General features: G+C 42.1%; 1 protein-coding gene across 1 annotated transcript; it reads left to right on the forward strand.

Annotated features, from left to right (window-relative positions):
• Positions 1 to 996: 996 nt before the first annotated feature.
• LOC130679745 (olfactory receptor 7D4-like) lies at positions 997 to 20,914 on the forward strand. The gene is made up of 4 exons (XM_057489182.1): positions 997 to 1,054; positions 1,134 to 1,284; positions 4,397 to 4,908; positions 19,965 to 20,914. Exons 1-4 carry the CDS (start codon positions 997 to 999, stop codon positions 20,912 to 20,914), a joined length of 1,671 nt encoding a protein of 556 aa, XP_057345165.1.
• Positions 20,915 to 21,348: the final 434 nt, after the last annotated feature.

The raw sequence follows: 21,348 nt of genomic DNA on the forward strand, positions 1-21,348 counted from the left end.
GCCAGTTCTTCCCCAGCAAAGTTTTGCTGAGAAGATGTTGATATGAAGATTTGGAGACTATGGTAGCCAGAGAGGCATCTCCAGTCTTGGGCATAGAGCCCAAATCCTGGATAGGGGGAGATTTTGAGAGTGGGCAGCTTTCAAGCTGCTCCTGACATCCCCTGCCTTCTGTATTTGTGCCTTGTGTATGCCATCTCTCATTCAGCCACATCTTGGGATTTGCATGCCATGAATAAAATGTCAAAAATATCTGGGTCATGCTCCAACATTAATGTGTACATAGACTCAAACTCCCATCCTGCCAGCCTCTTCTCCTCTGCCACCTGCTCACTCTGCTAGAAGACAGCCACCACATTTTCAGTGAGCAGTGGGGAAGCCCACATGGCAGGGAACTTAAAAGATGCCCAAAGCCGACTGCCCAAGAAGCACTGAATCCTGGCCTTGCCACAGGGCTGAGCTTGGCATCAGATCCCCTGTTAGTCATGCCTTGAAAGGACCACAGCCTCCATTGAGACTTCAGACATCTGTGGAACCCACTATAATATTTAAGCAAATTTTCATTTGGAAATACAATGAAGTATACTATTATTTCATGTAAAACATGCATACAGAAAGATTAAAACTTTGGCTTTCATTCAAGATAGCAAAAACATACCATCCAAAACCCAAAAGCAGGACTACAGAGAGAAAAATGGGAGGTTCTCCTTAGAGACATAAATCTTAACAGAGAAAATGGAAACTGTATGAGATTCTTGGTATAAGAGACATAATTCTCCCCAGATAGCATGATCAATTCAATGAATTTGTAGACATACAAGTCGGCCATTGCTTCTTCTAACTGACAAGGAAAAGTTGTCTAAATTTAAAAAGTCTGTGAGGTGGACGCTAGTAGTAGCGCAGGGGAGCTTGCTTCTGAAAACAGGAGGGTCCGCACTTCCGAATACATTCCCTTTTCCTCCTCCTCTAATAATACCAAGTCATCAGAGACACGGGAACATGGACCCTTTTGGCTACTTAGGAGCTCTGTGCACTGAGTCCCCGAGGACATATAAGAGTAAGTAATCTGCCTGTGCCTCCAGCCCTTTCCTGTTTTAGCCCAGGTTCAGGGGCTTTGCATCTCTGTCCTCTCCCAGAACCGCTGTCGGCATCAGGAGGCCCACGGCTGACTCTGCCTTCCTGCCGGTCCCGAGGACAGAGCCTGAACCGTCAGCCCGTGTGGAGCAGGACAGGAGCAGCGGATACTCATTCCTTGGTGACACCTCAGCAAGGACGTGGGACAGCGTGGTGGGTCCCATGGAGATGGTAGAGGGAGGAGGGACCATCAGTAGTATTTCTTTTTTCACCATGAATATAAGCAGGATATTCATGACAAATAGATGGGAGGCACCTGTATGCAAAGCTCAGCTCACGTTCTTGGCTAATGTTCTAGATCATGTTCTTGGTTCTGAGGGGCACAAAATCTCTTATTCACAGCTTTGCCGTTCTCCCACATGGTCCTGCCATCACAGGAATCCCCCAGCCCCATTCCAGGCAGAGACCCACTGGTCACTGCGCACTCTTCTTGGGCTCCTGCTGAACCACAGTGCAGAGCAGGGAGTTGTTCCTGCGGAGCCAGCGGCAGTGGTTACGGCTGAGGCACAGGCAGAATCACAGAGTGCAGCCCTAAGAATGCCTGCCAGACCTCTCCTGTCCCTGCTCTTTGATTTTGCTGCCAAAGCCCACTCCTGCCTACATTCTGTGCCTTATCCCCTCTCGATGTGAGGGAGACCTAAGGGCCGAGGGTTTGGCCCCCTTCCCACCAGGACACGGCTCCACAGAAACCTCAGGAAGCTCACTGACTCTGGGTGTCTGCTTAGACTCTCATTGCTAAATAGTGAACAGTTTCAGTGCATGGATCAGAGACCCAATGTTTAACTTTGAACCTAACCTGTCCTATTTGTTACCTGTGTGACACCGGGGAAGATTTTAGTATCTCTGATACTCAGTGTTCTCATCTGTTTTCTAGTGGACACAACTCCATGGAATAAGATTTCAACGTAATGGGTCCTGAATCTGGGATAATATACATGATGGATGAGCAGAGTAAGAGCAAATTAAATTAGACACTTTCATTATTATCAAGGTTACACACCGGAGACCCAGCTCGGATATCCTGTGAACTGTAGACCTGGCTACCCTTGATTATGAGAGGATATTTTACTTTGTCCTTATGCAAGTCGACTCTGAGTACCTGAAGGGAAACAACTGAATCTCATTCTTTCCTGACTCCTCAGAGCCTGCACTTTTCTTGGCACAATGTAGGATATGAGAACAACAATTTCTGTTAAATATTCAATAGATTATTCCATGGTTCTCGGAAACAGAGCACATGCCCTATGTGTTCCGCACACAGGATACCTTCTGCCTTTAATCTCCTTCCTTCCAGTGTCATTCTGCAGTGCGAGATAAAAGACAAATCAGTGTTTTTATCCAGGTCCCAAATTTTCCATAGGCCCATCGTTTTCCATTTAATAGAGTCTTAATTGTGAAAAGCTGTGGAGAAAAATCTCCATGAAAATGAATAAAAGACAAAGGAAAGAGTATGAGAAAGAAATATTTTTGTATTGGTTGAGGTTCACTTTATGATTTATGCTTATCCCAGGAACAAGTTCCCTGGGTACACGATACACTTGTAATTCTCTGGCACATAACAGAATAAAAGGCCATGAACCCTTTCTTGGGAATGCACATGATCCACTCAGTCCACTATGCTAACGACAATCCAAATTCTGACTTAAAAACCATGAGTGAATATTGACCAAATGATGACCTCTGTTGGGTGTTGCCCATGTCCTAGAGCTGGGCGTTAGCCTCCCTGTTTCTCAGGAAAGGACACCAATCAGATCAGGGAGGCTCAGCGTTACACACCCATCATATTCAGTACATGACAGATGAACGACTCAGCCAAAGGTCTCCTGATTCCCATTTGGGGGCTCTGTGCCCTTTTCCAAAGCAGAACTAATTTCTTTTGAAACCTGCTTTACTCTCAGATGAGCAAATGGAGGTAAAACCATTCATTCCTTCTCAGGATTTGCTGAGTTCATCTGTGAATTAAGGGAATGGGCCACATGGCTTACAGGAGTCTTTATTACCTAAATCCTGTGGGCCATATGGTTTCCTGTGAATAGTATTGTCCTTTGTAGACCATTTCGGAAATCTGAGCTATTGAAATATTATTCCCTGTAAAAGATGGGAATTTTCAAGTGGTTCTATTATGGGAAGACCATAGCTAGACAGACTTCAGGGATATTTCTGGTCTATATCTTCACATAAAAGTAATTACTTGATTATTCCTGATTTTTCCTTTGGGAAAAAATGTAGGCAATTAAGAGTAAAATTTAATGTATCTGTTTTTTCAACTGAAACAACTATCTTTCTTGAATGTACCTTAGAGAAATTCTTACTTGTGTTACCGAGATAGGCACAAACATTGTATTAAGAGAGTTGTTAGAGATGGAAAATGAAAGTGAGTTCCAGCCCTCTGGTAAGAGCAGGCATCATTTGCAGTGTCTGAAGTATGTGTGCTTGGCAGAGACAATATTAAACCACAATACTGTGGTAAATAGGACCACCTCATGAAACCATATGTGTAGCATGATAATATTTTGGTAAACTTTCAGGAAAACTGTGGGTCCATGAGTCAATATTTGGCATATTTTGGAATATGTTGTGGATTGATATATATATATGGTATACATAATAGAATATTTGGAATATCTATTAATATTATGGAAACACCTAATGGAAATCACATCTACCAAATTCATGACAGTGTCTGCTTTTGGGCCATTGAAGTAGAGAGAAATAGGATCATGCAGGGATACCAAGAATAACTCAGGTTTTACTGGTAAAAAAAATATGAGTTCTGAAGCTAGTGTTACTAAATATGAATGTTTTCAGTACGACTCAGGGTTATAATGATAATAAGTATAATAGGTAATATTAATGGAACATTTACTAAGTTCCTGGAGATATTCAGGGCAATGGTTCTCTATCCTGACTGTGTTAATGACAGAATCTTATGTGTAGAGATCCTGATTTGATTGGTTCTAGACTGTGGCCAGCACATCTGTAAATTGTTAAAGACCAACAACTAATTATAATGATCAAACAGCATTGAGAACTACTGTCTAACCCCTTCATATTTGTTATTTAATTTGATTTCTTACAGCAACTCTGTAACATAATGCATGGGAGGAAAATAATCTATTTCTTTTAACCATCTTAGGTTCTCTGGCTGGGGCTCTGTAAACTTCATGGACAAAAGGCATCATAAGAAAAAGCAAGCAGAACTTTATTAGTTTGTTCATGGCTAGTGGTAGTTATTTATTCCAACGCTTTTTTTCTTTTCCTAAAGGTATTTCACCTACATGGAAATCCTGAATCTTACAGGTGTCTCAGAATTCCTCCTCCTGGGCCTCTCAGGTGACCCAGAGCTGCAGCCCCTCCTCTTCGGGCTGTTCCTGTCCATGTACCTGGTCACCGTCCTGGGGAACCTGCTCATCATTCTGGCCGTCGGCCCCCACCCCCACCTCCACACCCCCATGTACTTCTTCCTCTCTTGTCTGTCACTGGCTGACACTGGTTTCAGCACCACCACCATCCCCAAGATGCTGGTGAACATCCAGACTCAGAGAAAGTCCATCTCCTATGCAGGCTGCCTCACTCAGGTATTCTTCTTTTCTCTTTTTGGGTGTTTGGACAGTCTAATCCTGGCTGTGATGGCCTATGACCGGTTCGTGGCCATCTGCCACCCCCTGCACTACCCCGCCATCATGAGGCCCCAACTCTGTGGCTTGCTAGTCCTGCTGTCCTTTCTCATCAGCCTTTTGGACTCCCAGACTCACTGCTTGATGGTGTCCAAACTTGGTTTCTGCACAGATGTGGAAATCCCTCATTTCTTCTGTGACATCCCTAAGCTCCTCAGCCTTGCCTGCTCTGACACCTCCATCAGTAACATAGTCATATTTCTTGTTGGGACGATCTCTGGGTTTCTCCCCATCTCAGGAATCATTTTCTCCTACTATAGAATTGTTTCCTCCATTCTGAGAGTCCCCTCAGCCGGGGGAAGTCCAAAGCCTTCTCCACCTGTGGCTCTCACCTGGCCGTGGTTTGCTTGTTTTATGGCACAGGCCTAGCTGTGTACTTCACTTTGGCTGCTTCGTCTTCCCCGGGGAGGAATACGGTGGCCGCGGTGGCGTAAGCGGTGGTCACCCCGATGCTGAACCCCTTCATCTACAGCCTGAGGAACAGGGACCTCAAGGGGGCGCTGTGGAGGATTGTCCACACGGCAGCCTGATAGCGAGGCCCGTGCTGCCCTTTCTGCTCAGCAGACTGGAAAAGGCAGCTAAACCCCAGCATGGCACCCAAATGCCTGAATCCGCGGTCCCGTGGTTTATGTGCACGCCCGCGTTCCACTCTCACAGGTGCTCCCCTCAGCATGGCTCTGAAGAAAATGGGACATCATTTTGGCCCCCCACACCCAGGACCCGGCCCTCCGGGGTTGTCTGTCATCCCTCAGCGCACCCCTCTCACCCGCTCATCCCTAGCGCTCTGGGTCAGGAGTGGTCTCACTGTGTCCCTGAGAAACCAAATACCTGCAGCCCTCTCCTGCTTGACACTCACCGCTTCTTCCCTGTTCCCCTAGTTTGTTTAGACTTGTTAGGAGGATCTAAACCATACCTTTAAAACCTGGACAAATGGTAATATCTTTCCCCTTAATGATCTTGACTGCATTCTGAGCAGGTAGGATGAGTATTTAATTTCCTGTCCAAAGAGGGTTTTTTTTTAATTGAAAGGGACACTTTTAATAGTTTGAACAAACTGCTATCAGTTGGGAATTTTCTAGAGAAAATTGGATGCATATTTCCAAGGAAAGATGGAGAGGACTGTGGATAAAATGAAGGTTCTTGTTGCCAGGATTCTCACCTGGCCCTGGTCGGCTGGCTCACTACACACATGTGGGCAATATGTTTCTATTGACACTATAGAGAGCTCTGCCCAGTTCTCTGCGTGACACGGTGGCACGGCTGCAGGAGAGCAGAGCAGAGGCTGGAGTCATGGCAGCGCCAGGGACGGAGGCACAGAGGACGGCTGTGAGGGCAGAGGGGCCCAGAGGCAGGGACTGGCTTTCTGCATGCAGACTCGCTCTGAGTGGACAGGATTTTAGTGACTGTCCTGCCACCATGGAAATAAAGTTGATTATAACCCTTTCACCCCCAAGAGCGTTTTATTGTCATTTATTTGGTCACACTGAATCCATAGCAAACTTGCCAGGGGCTGAAACCCATTGGCAGGACAAGGACCTTTCAGAGCACAGATATATTCCCCCATTTTTCTGATAATGATCTTTCCCATTTCATGCACTTTCCCCAATCATATTACATACGTGATTAAAGTTCACACATACCTATGTGTTAGGATATGTATATATCAGCACACATGTATACATATACATATATTAGCATACATATATACTAATTATGTATTAATATATACTAATTATATATTAGTAATATATATGTATTAGTATGTGAAGCAATATACATATTTATACATATATAATAAACAATTCACTTAGTATAACTACAAGGTATGTCATTGTGTTTCCTTAAGAATTATAAAGGCTTACAAGTAGTGAGCTGAACATTGCATCTAACTCAGGAAAATAGTACTACAGTAAATCCAAAGCAAGTTGATGGAAATAATGAAGATAATGACAAATATCAATTAAATAAAGAAGAGTACTGTAAAAAGTGTCAATAAATCTAAAAATTGTTTTCTTGACAGTATTAATAAAACCTATAAATTTATTTCAAGATTCAGTGAGGAATAAGAAAAGACAAATAGCATTAGGAAATAAAACTGTCATGACTTATAGAGATGTAAAGAAATAATTGAGAGGCGGAGCCAACATGGCGGCGTGAGTAGGACAGTGGGAATCTCCTCCCAAAAACATATATACTTTTGAAAATACAACAAACACAACTAGCCCTAAAAGAGAGACCAGAAGACGCAGGACAGTGGCCAGACTGCAGCTACACCAGCGAGAACCCAGCGACTGGTGAAAGGGGTAAGATACAAGCCCCGGCCCGGCGGGACCCGAGCGCCCCTCCCCCCAGCTCCCGGCGGGAGAACAATAGGCAAAGCGGGAGGGAGACGGAGCCCAGGACTGCCGAACACCCAGCCCCAGCCATCCGGGCCAGAGCGCAGACACAGTACGTGCCCAGGGGGCCCTGGATACTGGGGGTACAGGGTGTAAGACCTCTGAGCGGGTGCCGAAGCTGATGCCCCTGTGACAAAGAAAAGCGGAGGCTTTTTGAAAGTCTTAAAGGGACAGGGACTTAACAGCTTGACGGAAACAACCCAGGTCACAGTACAGCAGCTGGAAATTACAGGGAAAACCGGGTGCACTAACCCCCTGGGCAACAGCTCTGAGACCCCTCAAGGAGGCAAACAGTCAAGCAGCCCCCCCATCCATCACCCCACCGGGCACTGCGAAAGCAGAGAAGCAGCCTGAGACAAATTCCGCCCACAGAAAGGGAAATTTCTCCCTCCCGGCCAGGCAAGACACAAAGACCCACTCTACACGCAATTACCCAACAAAAGCCACAAGGGGTCGCAGTTGCCCCAGTAAAGAAAGGCCAGTAGTAAGTGAAAATTTTGGCCCTCCCAGCTGACAGTCAATAGCACCTGTCAACATGAAAAGGCAAAAAAATATGATCCAGACAAGACTAACCCAGACAGCTTCAGCATCTGCTACATCTTCCCCTGAGAAGGAATCTGGGGAGATAGATTTAGCCAGTCTACCTGAAAAAGAATTCAAAACAAAAGTCATAACCATGCTGATGGACTTGCAGAGAAATATGCAAGAACTAAGGAAGGAGAATTCAGAAATAAAACAAGCTCTGGAAGGACTTCAAAACAGAATGGACGAGATGCAAGAGACCATTAATGGACTAGAAAACAGAGAACAGGAACGCAGAGAAGCTGATGCAGAAAGAGATAAAAGGATCTCCAGGAATGAAAGAATTTTAAGAGAGCTGAGTGATCAATATAAAAGGAATAATATAAGAATCATAGGCATTCCAGAAGAAGTAGAGAGAGAAAAGGGGATAGAAAATGTCTTTGAAGAAACAATTGCTGAAAATTTCCCCAAACTAGGGGAAGAAATGGCCTCTCAGACCACAGAGGTACACAGAACTCCCATGACAAGGGATCCAAGGAGGGCAACACCAAGACACATAATAATTAAAATGGCAAAGATCAAAGACAAGGACAAAGTATTACAAGCAGCCAGAGAGAAAAAAAAGGTTACCTACAAAGGAAAACCCATCAGGCTATCATCAGACTTCTCAACAGAAACCCTACAGGCCAGAAGAGAATGGCATGATATACTTAATGCAATGAAACAGAAGGGCCTCGAACCAAGACTACTGTATCCAGCACGAATATCATTTAAATATGAAGGAGGGATTAAACAATTCCCAGACAAGCAAAAGTTGAGGGAATTTGCCTCCCACAAACCACCTCTACAGGGCATCCTACAGGGACTGCTCTAGATGGGAGCACTCCTAAAAAGAGCACACAACAAAACACCCAACATATGAAGAAGGGAGGAGGAGGAATAAGAAGGGAGAGAAATAAAGAATCATCAGACTGTGTTTATAATAGCTCAACAAGCGAGTTAAGTTAGACAGTAAGACAGTAAAGAAGCTAACCCTAAACCTTTGGTAACCACAAACTTAAAGCCTGCAATGGCAATAAATTCATACCTTTCAATAATCACCCTAAATGTAAATGGACTGAATGCACCAATCAAAAGACACAGAGTAATAGAATGGATAAAAAAGCAAGATCCATCCATATGCTGCTTACAAGAGACTCACCTCAAACCCAAAAACGCGCACAGACTTAAAGTCAAGGGATGGAAAAAGATATTTCAAGCAAACAACAGAGAGAAGAAAGCAGGTGTTGCAATTCTGGTATCAGACAAAACAGACTTCAAAATAAAGAAAGTAACAAAAGACAAAGAAGGACATTACATAATGATAAACGGCTCAGTCCATCAAGAGGATATAACCATTATAAATATATATGCACCCAATACAGGAGCACCAACATACCTGAAACAAATATTAACAGAACTAAAGGAGGAAATAGAATGCAATGCATTCATCCTAGGAGACTTCAACACACCAATCACTCCAAAGGACAGATCCACCAGACAGAAAATAAGTAAGGACACAGAGGCACTGAACAACACACTAGAACAGATGGACCTAATAGACATCTACAGAACTCTACATCCAAAAGCAACAGGATACACGTTCTTCTCAAGTGCACATGGAACATTCTCCAGAATAGACCACATACTAGGACACGAAAAGAGCCTCAGTAAATTCCAAAAGATTGAAATCCTACCAACCAACTTTTCAGACCACAAAGGCATTAAACTAGAAATAAACTGTTCAAAGAAAGCAAAAATGCTCACAAACACATGGAGGCTAAACAACACGCTCCTAAATAATCAATGGATCAATGACCAAATCAAAATGGAGATCCAGCAATATATGGAAACAAATGACAACAACAACACTAAGCCCCAACTTCTGTGGAACACAGCAAAAGCAGTCTTAAGAGGAAAGTATATAGCACTCCAAGCATATTTAAAAAAGGAAGAGCAATCCCAAATGAACAGTTTAATGTCACAACTATCAAAATTGGAAAAAGAAGAACAAATGAGGCCTAAGGTCAGCAGAAGGAGGGACATAATAAAGATCAGAGAAGAAATAAATAAAATTGAGAAGAATAAAACAATAGCAAAAATCAATGAAACCAAGAGCTGGTTCTTCGAGGAAATAAACAAAATAGATAAGCCTCTAGCCAGACTTATTAAGAGGAAAAGAGACTCAACACAAATCAACAGTATCAGAAATGAGAAAGGAAAAATCACAACAGATCCCGCAGAAATACAAAGAATTATTAGAGGCTACTATGAAAACCTATATGCTAACAAGCTGGGAAACCTAGGAGAAATGGACAACTTCCTAGAAAAATACAACCTTCCAAGACTGACCCAAAAAGAAACAGAAAATCTAAACAGACCAATTACCAGCAACGAAATTGAAGCGGTAATCAAAAAACTACCAAAGAACAAAACCCCCGGGCCAGATGGATTTACCTCGGAATTTTATCAGACATACAGGGAAGATATAATACCCATTCTCCTTAAAGTTTTCCAAGAAATAGAAGAGGAGGGGATACTCCCAAACTCATTCTATGAAGCTAACATCACCCTAATACCAAAACCAGGCAAAGACACCACCAAAAAAGAAAACTACAGACCAATATCCCTGATGAACGTAGACGCAAAAATACTCAACAAAATATTAGCAAACCGAATTCAAAAATACATCAAAACCATCGTACACCATGACCAAGTGGGATTCATCCCAGGGATGCAAGGATGGCACAACATTCGAAAGTCCATCAATATCATCCACCACATCAACAAAAAGAAAGACAAAAACCACATGATAATCTCCATAGATGCTGAAAAAGCATTTGACAAAGTTCAACATCCATTCATGATAAAAACTCTCAGCAAAATGGGAATAGAGGGCAAGTACCTCAACATAATAAAGGCCATCTATGAAAAACCCACAGCCAACATTATATTGAATAGCGAGAAGCTGAAAGCATTTCCGCTGAGATCGGGAACTAGACAGGGATGCCCACTCTCTCCACTGTTATTTAACATAGTACTGGAGGTCCTAGCCACGGCAATCAGACAAAACAAAAAAATACAAGGAATCCAGATTGGCAAAGAAGAAGTCAAACTGTCACTATTTGCAGATGACATGATACTGTACATAAAAAACCCTAAAGACTCCACCCCAGAACTACTAGAACTGATATCGGAATACAGCAAAGTTGCAGGATACAAAATCAACACACAGAAATCTGTGGCTTTCCTATATACCAACAATGAACCAACAGAAAGAGAAATCAGGAAAACAACTCCATTCACAATTGCATCAAAAAAAATAAAATACCTAGGAATAAACCTAACCAAAGAAGTGAAAGACTTATATTCTGAAAACTACAAGTCACTCTTAAAAGAAATTAAAGGGGACACTAACAGATGGAAACGCATCCCATGCTCATGGCTAGGAAGAATTAATATCGTCAAAATGGCTATCCTGCCCAAAGCAATATACAGATTTGATGCAATCCCTATGAAACTACCAGCAACATTCTTCAATGAACTGGAACAAATAATTCAAAAATTCATATGGAACCACCAAAGACCCCGAATAGCCAAAGCAATCCTGAGAAAGAAGAATAAAGTAGGGGGGATCTCACTCCCCAACTTCAAGCTCTATTATAAAGCCATAGTAATCAAGACAATTTGGTACTGGCACAAGAACAGAGCCACAGACCAATGGAACAGACTAGACAATCCAGACATTAACTCAGACATATATGGTCAATTAATATTTGATAAAGGAGCCATGGACATACAATGGAGAAATGACAGTCTCTTCAACAGATGGTGCTGGCAAAACTGGACAGCTACATGTAGGAGAATGAAACTGGACCATCGTCTAACCCCATATACAAAAGTAAACTCAAAATGGATCAAAGACCTGAATGTAAGTCATGAAACCATTAAACTCTTGGAAGAAAACATAGGCACAAACCTCTTAGACATAAACATGAGTGACCTCTTCTTGAACATATCTCCCCGGGCAAGGAAAACAACAGCAAAAATGAACAAGTGCGACTATATTAAGCTGAAAAGCTTCTGTACAGCAAAAGACACCATCAATAGAACAAAAAGGAACCCTACAGTATGGGAGAATATCTTTGAAAATGACACATCCGATAAAGGCTTGACGTCCAGAATATATAAAGAGCTCACACGCCTCAACAAACAAAAAACAAATAACTCAATTAAAAAATGGGCAAAGGAACTGAACAGACGGTTCTCCAAAAAAGAAATACAGATGGCCAACAGACACATGAAAAGATGCTCCACATCGCTAATTATCAGAGAAATGCAAATTAAAACTACAATGAGGTATCACCTCACACCAGTAAGGATGGCTGCCATCCAAAAGACAAACAACAACAAATGTTGGTGAGGCTGTGGAGAAAGGGGAACCCTCCTACACTGCTGGTGGGAATGTAAACTTGTTCAACCATTGTGGAAAGCAGTATGGAGGTACATCAAAATGCTCAAAACAGACTTACCATTTGACCCAGGAATTGCACTCCTAGGAATTTACCCTAAGAATGCAGCAATAAAGTATGAGAAAGATCAGTGCACCCCTATGTTTATCGCAGCACTATTTACAATAGCCAAGAATTGGAAGCAACCTAAATGTCCATCGATAGATGAATGGATAAAGAAGATGTGGTACATATACACAATGGAATACTATTCAGCCATAAGAAAAGGGCAAATCCAACCATTTGCAGCAACATGGATGGAGCTGGAGGGTATTTTGCTCAGTGAAACAAGCCAAGCAGAGAAAGAGAAATACCAAATGATTTCACTCATCTGTGGAATATAAGAACAAAGGAAAAACTGAAGAAACAAAACAGCAGCAGAATCACAGAACTCAAGAATGGACTAACAGGTACCAAAGGGAAAGGGACTGGGGAGGATGGGAGGGTAGGGAGGGATAAGGGGGGGAGAAGTAGGGGGGTATTAAGATTAACATGCATGGGGGGGTAGGAGAAAAGGGAGGGCTGTACAACACAGAGAAGACAAGTAGTGATTCTACAACAGGTTGCTACGCTGATGGACAGTGACTGTAAAGGAGTATACAGGGGGGACCTGGTATAGGGGAGAGCCTAGTAAACAAAGTATTCGTCATGTAAGTGTAGATTAATGATTAAAAAAAAAATGCAGTTCCTATGTGGTGACCTCTAATGAGTTCTACACAATGATATAAAGGACATATAAAAGTGTAGGCAAAGGGTCTGTTTGTGTTTATACAGAGGATCAAAGCCTAATTTGGCTACCCCGAAAATGAACTAAGATACGATATGAAAGAGAACTTCCAACATCAGCACTCTCTGGAAGACTCATGCCAGAAGATGATCATCAAAAAACCCCAACAAAGATCCACGCACTGCTACAGCTGTAGATGCACTCATCCCACCAGCTCCTGGACTTGCCATGGGAATGAAGGAGATATCTAAGCTGGCCTGTGCATACAGTAAAACAACAAATTTGACTGGATCTATACTGTTGGAACTCAACCAAGAATTAGGAGAAGTGCAAATTGTAGCGCTCCAAAATCTTACAACTACAGACTATTTACTGTTAAAAGAACATATGGGATGTGAACAGTGCCCAGGAATGGGTTGTTTTAATTTGTCTGATTTTTCTCAAACTATTCAAATTCAGTTAGATAATAACCATCATATCATTGATAAGTTTTCACAAATGCCTAGGGTGCCTAACTGGTTTTCTTGGTTTCACTGGAGATGGCTGGTAATTACAGGTATGCTTTGGTTATGTAACTATACTCCTATTATGTTAATGTGTGTGCGCAATTTAAGTAGTAGCTTAAAATCTATACATGCTGAAGTTACTCTACAAGAAGATATGTCAAAGAAATAATCAATCTTCCCATGTTTTCTCCCGCCTGCTACTTCTATAGCTTTTCTTCTTCCTTCCTAATTACAACGAATTCTTAAATAGAATTCGTGCCTCATATCAAATTTACCGAGTATCATAACTCCTCCAAGTGGTAAAGATACCTCAAGACAAATGCTGGGCATAGAAGCCACAGGGCATAAATATGCAAAGAAATAAAAAGCTAACCTTTTCAAACAATAAGGCTTCTCTCTCACTTACCAACTTAACATTTCCCTGTATGGCCCCGGAAGATGACTGGTTAGCCAGAGACGGGTAAGATTCCTCAAGGGAGGAACAACCTAAGACAGGCACAGTCGCAGGGGGGTCATCAGGTGAGAAATTGGGGATCAACAGAGGTGAGGCTTAGAACCTCACCCTCCCTGTTCTGAGAGAAATCTTCTGCATATGTGGATGTTTTATTGCCCTTGTCTAGCTTGGATTAACACATAGTCTACAGGCACACACCTGATCATCTACATTTGCTCTCTTACAACACTAAACTATGTTTTCTACCTTTATGTTGTATCTACCTACCACTTCAGCATTTTATTAAAAATAATAAAGAGAGAAATGTGGTATCCACATATAAATCAAGTATAAAAATCAAATGTGTATTCATATTTGAACTGACTGTTTATAGTTCATAATGCATGAGCAAAACCAAAAGTTTCTGTGATGACTGCCCTTGCACTGTTCACCATGTAACTTATTCACTATGTAAGAATTTGTTCTCCATGTAAGAACTTGTTCGTTATGCTTCAGAAGATTGGAGACTGACGAAAATTAGGCTTGGGGTGGATTAATGATTGTGCATTGAGCATTGACTCCCCTATACAGAATTTTATTGTTGTTAACAACCATTTGATCAATAAATATGAGAGATGCCCTAACAACAACAACCAAAAAAAAAAAAAAAAAGAAATAATTGAATGCTATAAAAATATTAATAATGTAGAAACTTAAACGAAGAGGGCCAATTCCTAGAAACTGAGGACCAACTAAAACTGTTAGGCAGAAAAACAGATATGAGCGGGGTGGAAAGAGAATAAGGCCAGTAAGACAACTAGAAGGGACTCAAAGAGTTAACCAGTTAGAAATAGAAAGCTCAGAAGGCCAGGAGCAACCAGGCCTAGAAGTTTGAATGCTCCCTCCCCAGATAAAGAAAAGTATCCCAGCATAGCCTATGTTTTCACTGTGTCAGTTAGAACACACCATTGTGAGAGTTACTTTAGCTTGCTCAAAGGCCCAGCTTATTCAGGAAGAAGAATTCTGTCTTAAAGTTAATATTGCATTTTAATCAAATGCACAGTGGCTCAGCCCACCTCGGAGGCAGGGCAGACAGTCTTGACTGATATTCTTCCAGACAGAAGCTGATATCCTGGAAAGGAATCAATGTAGTGTGTTTCTTGCGTTAAGTTTAAAAAAAGAAAGAAACTTAATGTCTTAACAGTGATGAACATTCTGGGACAATCTGGCTGGTCTACACCTGGTCCTTTGTTGGTTCCTGAAAATCCTCAACTGTCTGTAAAACCCCAGACCCTAAGCCTTTCAGTGCATTCCTCTCTCTGAGGTCGCCCACACTTTTTAAGTGCGTAGCCTTAAAACTTTATCCCAAACTTTCAGTGTGCCTCTTCTCTGGGGTAGCTCACAGTCTCTTTCTCCAAGTGTGCACTTGCTCTCTTTAAATAAAGCTTAAACTTTTCAGGGTGCTCCTTTCTCTCCGAGGTTGCCTGCACTTTTCTTTAAGTTTCTTTAAATAAAACTTTTACTCTGCTTCACTACTGTGTCTCTGCCCTTCAATTCTTGGCTGTGGCAGGGACAGGAACCGAGGAAAATACATACAACGCTCCCACCCCCACCAACATAATTGGCTCAGGAAGCTAATGTAACCCTGAATAGCTAAACATATATTTCTTTTATAATAAAGGCATTTAATCAGTGTTTTAAAATTTCCTACACAAGAATAAAAATGTTTTCATAATTCCACCAGTGAAAGAACAGCTCAATCCAAATTGATATAAATGTTTACAAGGAAGAGAGAAATGGGAAATGTTCACTTAATAAGAATAATTGCAGCCTTATACCAAAACCAAACAGATGTCAACTCATTACTAAAAATAACTGAGAAATCTAAAATAGAGTGACCATATCATCCAGCATTCTCCTTCTGAGCATGTGCCCAAAATAACTGAAAGCAGAGAGCCCAGCAGGTAAGTGTACCATGATGCTCACAGCAGCATTATTCACAGCCACCAAAATGGGGAAGCTTCCCAAGGGTCCATTGCCTGATGAATGGCTAAACATAAACACAGTGTCTCCACATACAAGGGAATATTATACGGCCGTGAAAGGGAAAGACATCCTGGCACATGCTACAAAATGGGTGAACCTTGAAGTCATTATTCAATGTGAAATAAGTCAGTCACAAAGGGACAAAATTCTTTTTAATCCACTTTTATGAAGTATCTAGAATAGTCAAATTCATAGAGACAGAAAGTAAAATGGTGGTTGGTAGACCTGCACTGAGGGAAGAATGTGAATTTTTATTGATTAATGGGGACAGAGTTTCAGTTTGGGAAGATGCAAAAGTTCTGGATATGGATGGTGGGGATGGTTGTTCAACAATGTGAGTGTGTCTAATACCCCAGCACTGTACAGTTTAAAAGGGTTAGTATGGCCAATTGCTGTTCTATACATTATACCAGAGTAAACGAATGAAATAAAAAACCACACCGATGTCTCTTAATCAAAAGGAAGTGAGGATTTCAGGAAGGAAAGGAAGCCCCAGGCTCTTCGATGGACGTGCATTTTCTCTTTCCCCTCTTTAGTTGTATCTGGAAATCCTTAGGGACTGAGACGATATGGACCAATCTGCCTAATTATGAGCTCTGTGCTTTGAGCCCCCAAGGCTCCACAACTGTGAATAATCAGCCTGAGTCTCCAGCCCTTCGGTGTGAAAGTGCTGATGGTGTGGGTCCCGCGCCTGTGGCCCCTCCCTCACGGTCTTCAGCATCAGGACGCTGATGTCTGAGAGTGTCTTTCAGCAGGTCCTGAGGACAGACCCTGAGCTTTTGTCATCTGCCAGGCAGGGGAAGAGGAGATTTGCCCTCTGTGGTTATGGCCCTGCAGAGTCACAGAGCGGCCCCGTAAGTGTTGAGGGTGCCGACGAATAGAGGAGGGCCTCCTGACAGTATCGTTTCCTCCTCATCAGGGCAAACAGCACAGCCGTGACAGGCGGGAGGGCACCGACGTGCAGCTCCAGCTCCGCGCCCTGGGGAGTCTACCTCTCGTTTAGGCTGCAGCTCCAAGAACACTTGCTCTGTTCTGCTTCCCCCCACACCGGGTCTGGGTCTTACAGGCGTCTCCCAAGTGGTAGCAGGAAACGGGTCTTGCTTATTTGGCCCCAAATATGCAAAAAGGATCCCAGAGGTGGAGGTGGACAGTACGTACAACATCTAGAACCATTTTTGGTGTGTCCTAAGTGCCAGGCTCTGAGCTAGGTATTGTATGCGGCTTCCATCTGCACAATCTTCCCCAAGGTGTACATGCACACATTACTATTTTATAGAGAAGGAAAGGAACATGGCATTTTTAAGGGAATTTCCACCTGTTATGAGTTGGAAAGGGATGCAGCTGGGTTTGAATCTGGGCAGTCTGACTCCAGACTCAGTGTCCCCGGCCATCCCATCCCTGTCATTCCACCCAGATGTCCTCCCCCTGCACCCCACCAGCTCACAGTGCTCTCTACTTGGGGTTCCTGGTAGGTCACATTCCCTGCTGTACCAGCGATTGGAAGAGTAGCCTAGACCACATCGTAGGGATCCCAGAAGGGTCAGTCCAGGATACCTCAGCACAGCCCTCTCTCAGGGTCCCCCGACAGGCTTTCTCTGCAGCTGTCTGCTTCTCTCGTGTTTTTATAAACTGCCCCCTCCATCCCAAAGGAGACTGTAAGTCAAGGGCTTGGCTTCCATTGCTAATTGGAAATTGGAAAATATTTTAAATTTATATTTCAGATGTACCTGTGGTTAAGATCTCTGGATCTCTGCTCAAAACATTTTGAAGCCCAGGAAACAAAGTTGAATGCAGAGGAGTCACACTGACCGTTTACTTTTGAATCCCGTCTGCTCCATTTATTATCTGTGTGACATGGTGCAGGTCTTAATGTCTCTGAGACTTACAATTGTCATATGAGTTGATTCCTAATTGGTGCAATGCCATGAGTAACATTTCAACAGATAATGCATGCACCTTATAGGATACCTACATGATAGATGCATAAAATAAAATTTATTATTAGTAGTATTAATTATAAGTGTGATCTTTATGTCATTTGACTTAAATGTCCAGTGATCTGAAGTTACAGTTTCCCTACATTCCATGAAAGTTTTTTATTTTTTACCTTGTACATATAAGTACTTGGTGTATGGAGAAAAATGACTAGTATCCTTTATGTCTGATTCCCCAGAGCATTTATCTGATTGGCAAAAAGGAATCACCAGAAACAAACAAACACTCTGTTAAATACTGAAGAGACCCTTCCATTGCTCACAGAAACAAAGCATAGACAGTAAGCTTCCACACGCAGGGACTATTCATGCCTGTGTTTCATCCCTTATTTTAGGAACATCCTAGAGGACTAGAGACAAGATAAAATAACACTTGTTTGTATCTATGTCATGGACTTTCTTTGGGATGTATTATTTTCCATGTAATTGCTTCTGCAGCATTCAACTATTAGAAACTCATGACAGAGATTTTTATCAATGTTAAAAATTGAAAGCAGAAACAGAAAGAAGAGATATATCTTATTGCATGGGCTTAGGTACATTTTTCAATTTGAAGTCATTCCATGCCTCAGTGCCCTGAGATAGGAAAGCTTTTGATGTCCTTACCTCATACTCCATGAGTTTTTGGTAAGATAGTTCATTAAGTACATTGTTTCAATAGTGACTGAAATTCTTGTTAAAAATAGTGACCAAATATTTATTAAGTTCCAAATTTCCCTTAGGTCTATTTCCATTGTTTTTTGTTTTGTTACGTGTTTTAGATTCCATGTGTAAGTGAAATCATATGGTATTTGTCTTTCTCTTTCTGACTTATTTCATGGGTTTGCTTCATTCTTTGGTATCTGACTTAATACCCTCTAGGTCCATCCATATTGTTGCAAATGACAAGATTACATTCTTTTTATGGCCAAGTAATATTCCATTGTGTCTATGTACCACATTGCTGTCCATTCATCCATTGATGGCCACAGATTGGTTCCATGTATTGGCTATTTTAAGTAATGTTGCAGTAAACATATGGCTTCAGATAGCTTTTCAAATTAGTGATATTATTTTAAGAAGGCTAGGTAACAAATTCTTTTCATCAGAAAAACATGAAAGTATTACCAAGCTACTGCACAAAGAGTAAAAAAAATGGTAAAGAGGTATCTCACATGCCAGTTTATATGGAGTCAATTTCAATAACTGTATAAAATTAAAAATCCAAGATGTTTCCTTAAAATTTCCTCACTGTTAATCATTCACAGGTTCATTGTACAATGTCTTTGTGATCAGCAGTGCTGAGTGATTTATGCATTTAGCTAAACCGTTTATATTAAAATTTGATGTCCTTGAAAGCCAAGGATATGATTTATATATTAAATCACTTTTAAATCCCACCCACGTATTTAAGTGAGCACTTATTTCCATGAAGGATGGAAATCAGAAATCAAAGAATGAGGCACACCTATGAAGACAAGTGACACATAAAAATATCCTCTGCTTATGTGCATTGGACTTTAAACCAAATCCATCCAACAAGCTCTAGCACTTAAGAGAATCCTTATAAATATTCTAAATCAAGGGAATTCCTAGCACTTCATATGAATAAAGGATATTTGACTGCTTCTTGACTTCCTTTCACTACAATTGTTTCCTTTTCTTAAGGGGGCAAGGATGTTTCTTATCTATGCTTTTGCCTTGAGAGAGTTGGCTCTTTTTTACTACAATCATGGATGTAATATCTCTACTGTTCTTGTTATTCTAACATTCTTCACTCGAGCACCTCTGACTGGGTGTGCATTAAGAAGGCTGATTGGAGCACAGTCCAGAAATAATTGCTCATGGCACTGGGGTGTATTGGCTTCAATGTGGATACTTCACTAGTAAAAAACTGAAATCCAAAATATAAATACATGATAGTTGTCTTTCTCCTTCCTTTTATTCAACCCACTTTCTCTTTATTTCTTTATTTAAAATTCAAAGGTGTCAAAGCTTCACAGAATCACAAAATCTAACAGGGGTCTCAGAATTCCTCCTCCTGGGCCTCTCAGAGCTGCAGCCCCTCCTCTTCGGGCTGTTCCTGTCCATGTACCTGATCACTGTCCTGGGGAACCTGCTCATCATCCTGGACGTCGGCTCTGACCACCACCTCCACACCCCCATGTACTTCCTCCTCTCCAGCCTGTCCCTGGCTGACATTGGTTTCACCTCCACCACAGTCCCCAAGATGCTGGTGAACATCCAGACCCACAGAAAGTCCATCAGCTACTCAGGCTGCCTCACCCAGATGTGTTTTGTCATGGTTTTTGGAGGAATGGACACTTTTCTTCTCACCGTGATGTCCTATGACTGGTTTGTGGCCATCTGTCACCCTCTGCACTACACAGTCATCATGAGTGCCCATCTCTGTGGCCTCCTGGTGCTTGTGTCCTGGCTCATCAGCTTGTCATACTCCCTGATGCAGAGTCTGTTGATGTCGCGGCTGTCCTTCTGCTCCAGACGTGTGATTCCACACTTCTACTGTGCACTTACTCAGGCCCTCATGCTTGCCTGCTCAGGTACACTCATCAATCACATCCTGCTGCACATGGTGACTGCCTTTCTGGTCATTGTCCCCTTCTCAGGGACCCTTTTCTCCTATACCAGGATTGCATCTTCAATATTGAAAATCCCATCAGCTAGTGGGAAATGTAAGGCCTTTTCTACCTGTGCATCTCACCTGTCTGTGGTTTCTTTATTCTATGGGGCAGGGCTTGGTGTGTATCTCAGTTCCAATGCATATTCTCAGAAGGGCATGATTGGCTCGGTGGTGTACACGGTGGTCACCCCCATGCTGAACCCCTTTATCTACAGCCTGTGGAACAAAGACATGAAGGGGAACTGCAAAAAGCTTTTGGGAGAAAACTCTATGATCACTGAAAAGAAGGCTGGTTGTGGGGTTTTGATTTGATGGTGGTAGCAGTGGCTGGCTGAGAAATATTGAGTTTTGCTTCTCACCCATCCTCTGTAAGTGACGTTCATGGGAATTGCCTGGCAAGTACTTGGTCTTAAGCCTTACAGTGGGTGCTCTGTTATCTCAGTTCTGCTCTCCACATGCCCTCCTTTTACTTACCTGTCACTGCACCTCCGCATAGACTTCCAGTACTGCAGGTCAGTGCCAACTAGAAAGCTGAATGACAGTCTTGCAATAGAGCATGATTTTATGGGATTTTATTAATAATCATTGGTCGTTATTATCAAATTCATTCATTTGGCAGTATTTACTGCGTACATGTGGTGTGCCAGGCTCTTATGGGTGTCAGTAGCAGAGCAGTCAGTGGAAAAAATAAAAGACAAAAATCTTTGCCCTCTTAGAGCTTAAATCCTGGATTTATATGTCCAAAC

Source organism: Manis pentadactyla, chromosome 12 (genome assembly GCF_030020395.1).
Source record: "Manis pentadactyla isolate mManPen7 chromosome 12, mManPen7.hap1, whole genome shotgun sequence".
NCBI lineage: Eukaryota > Metazoa > Chordata > Mammalia > Pholidota > Manidae > Manis > Manis pentadactyla.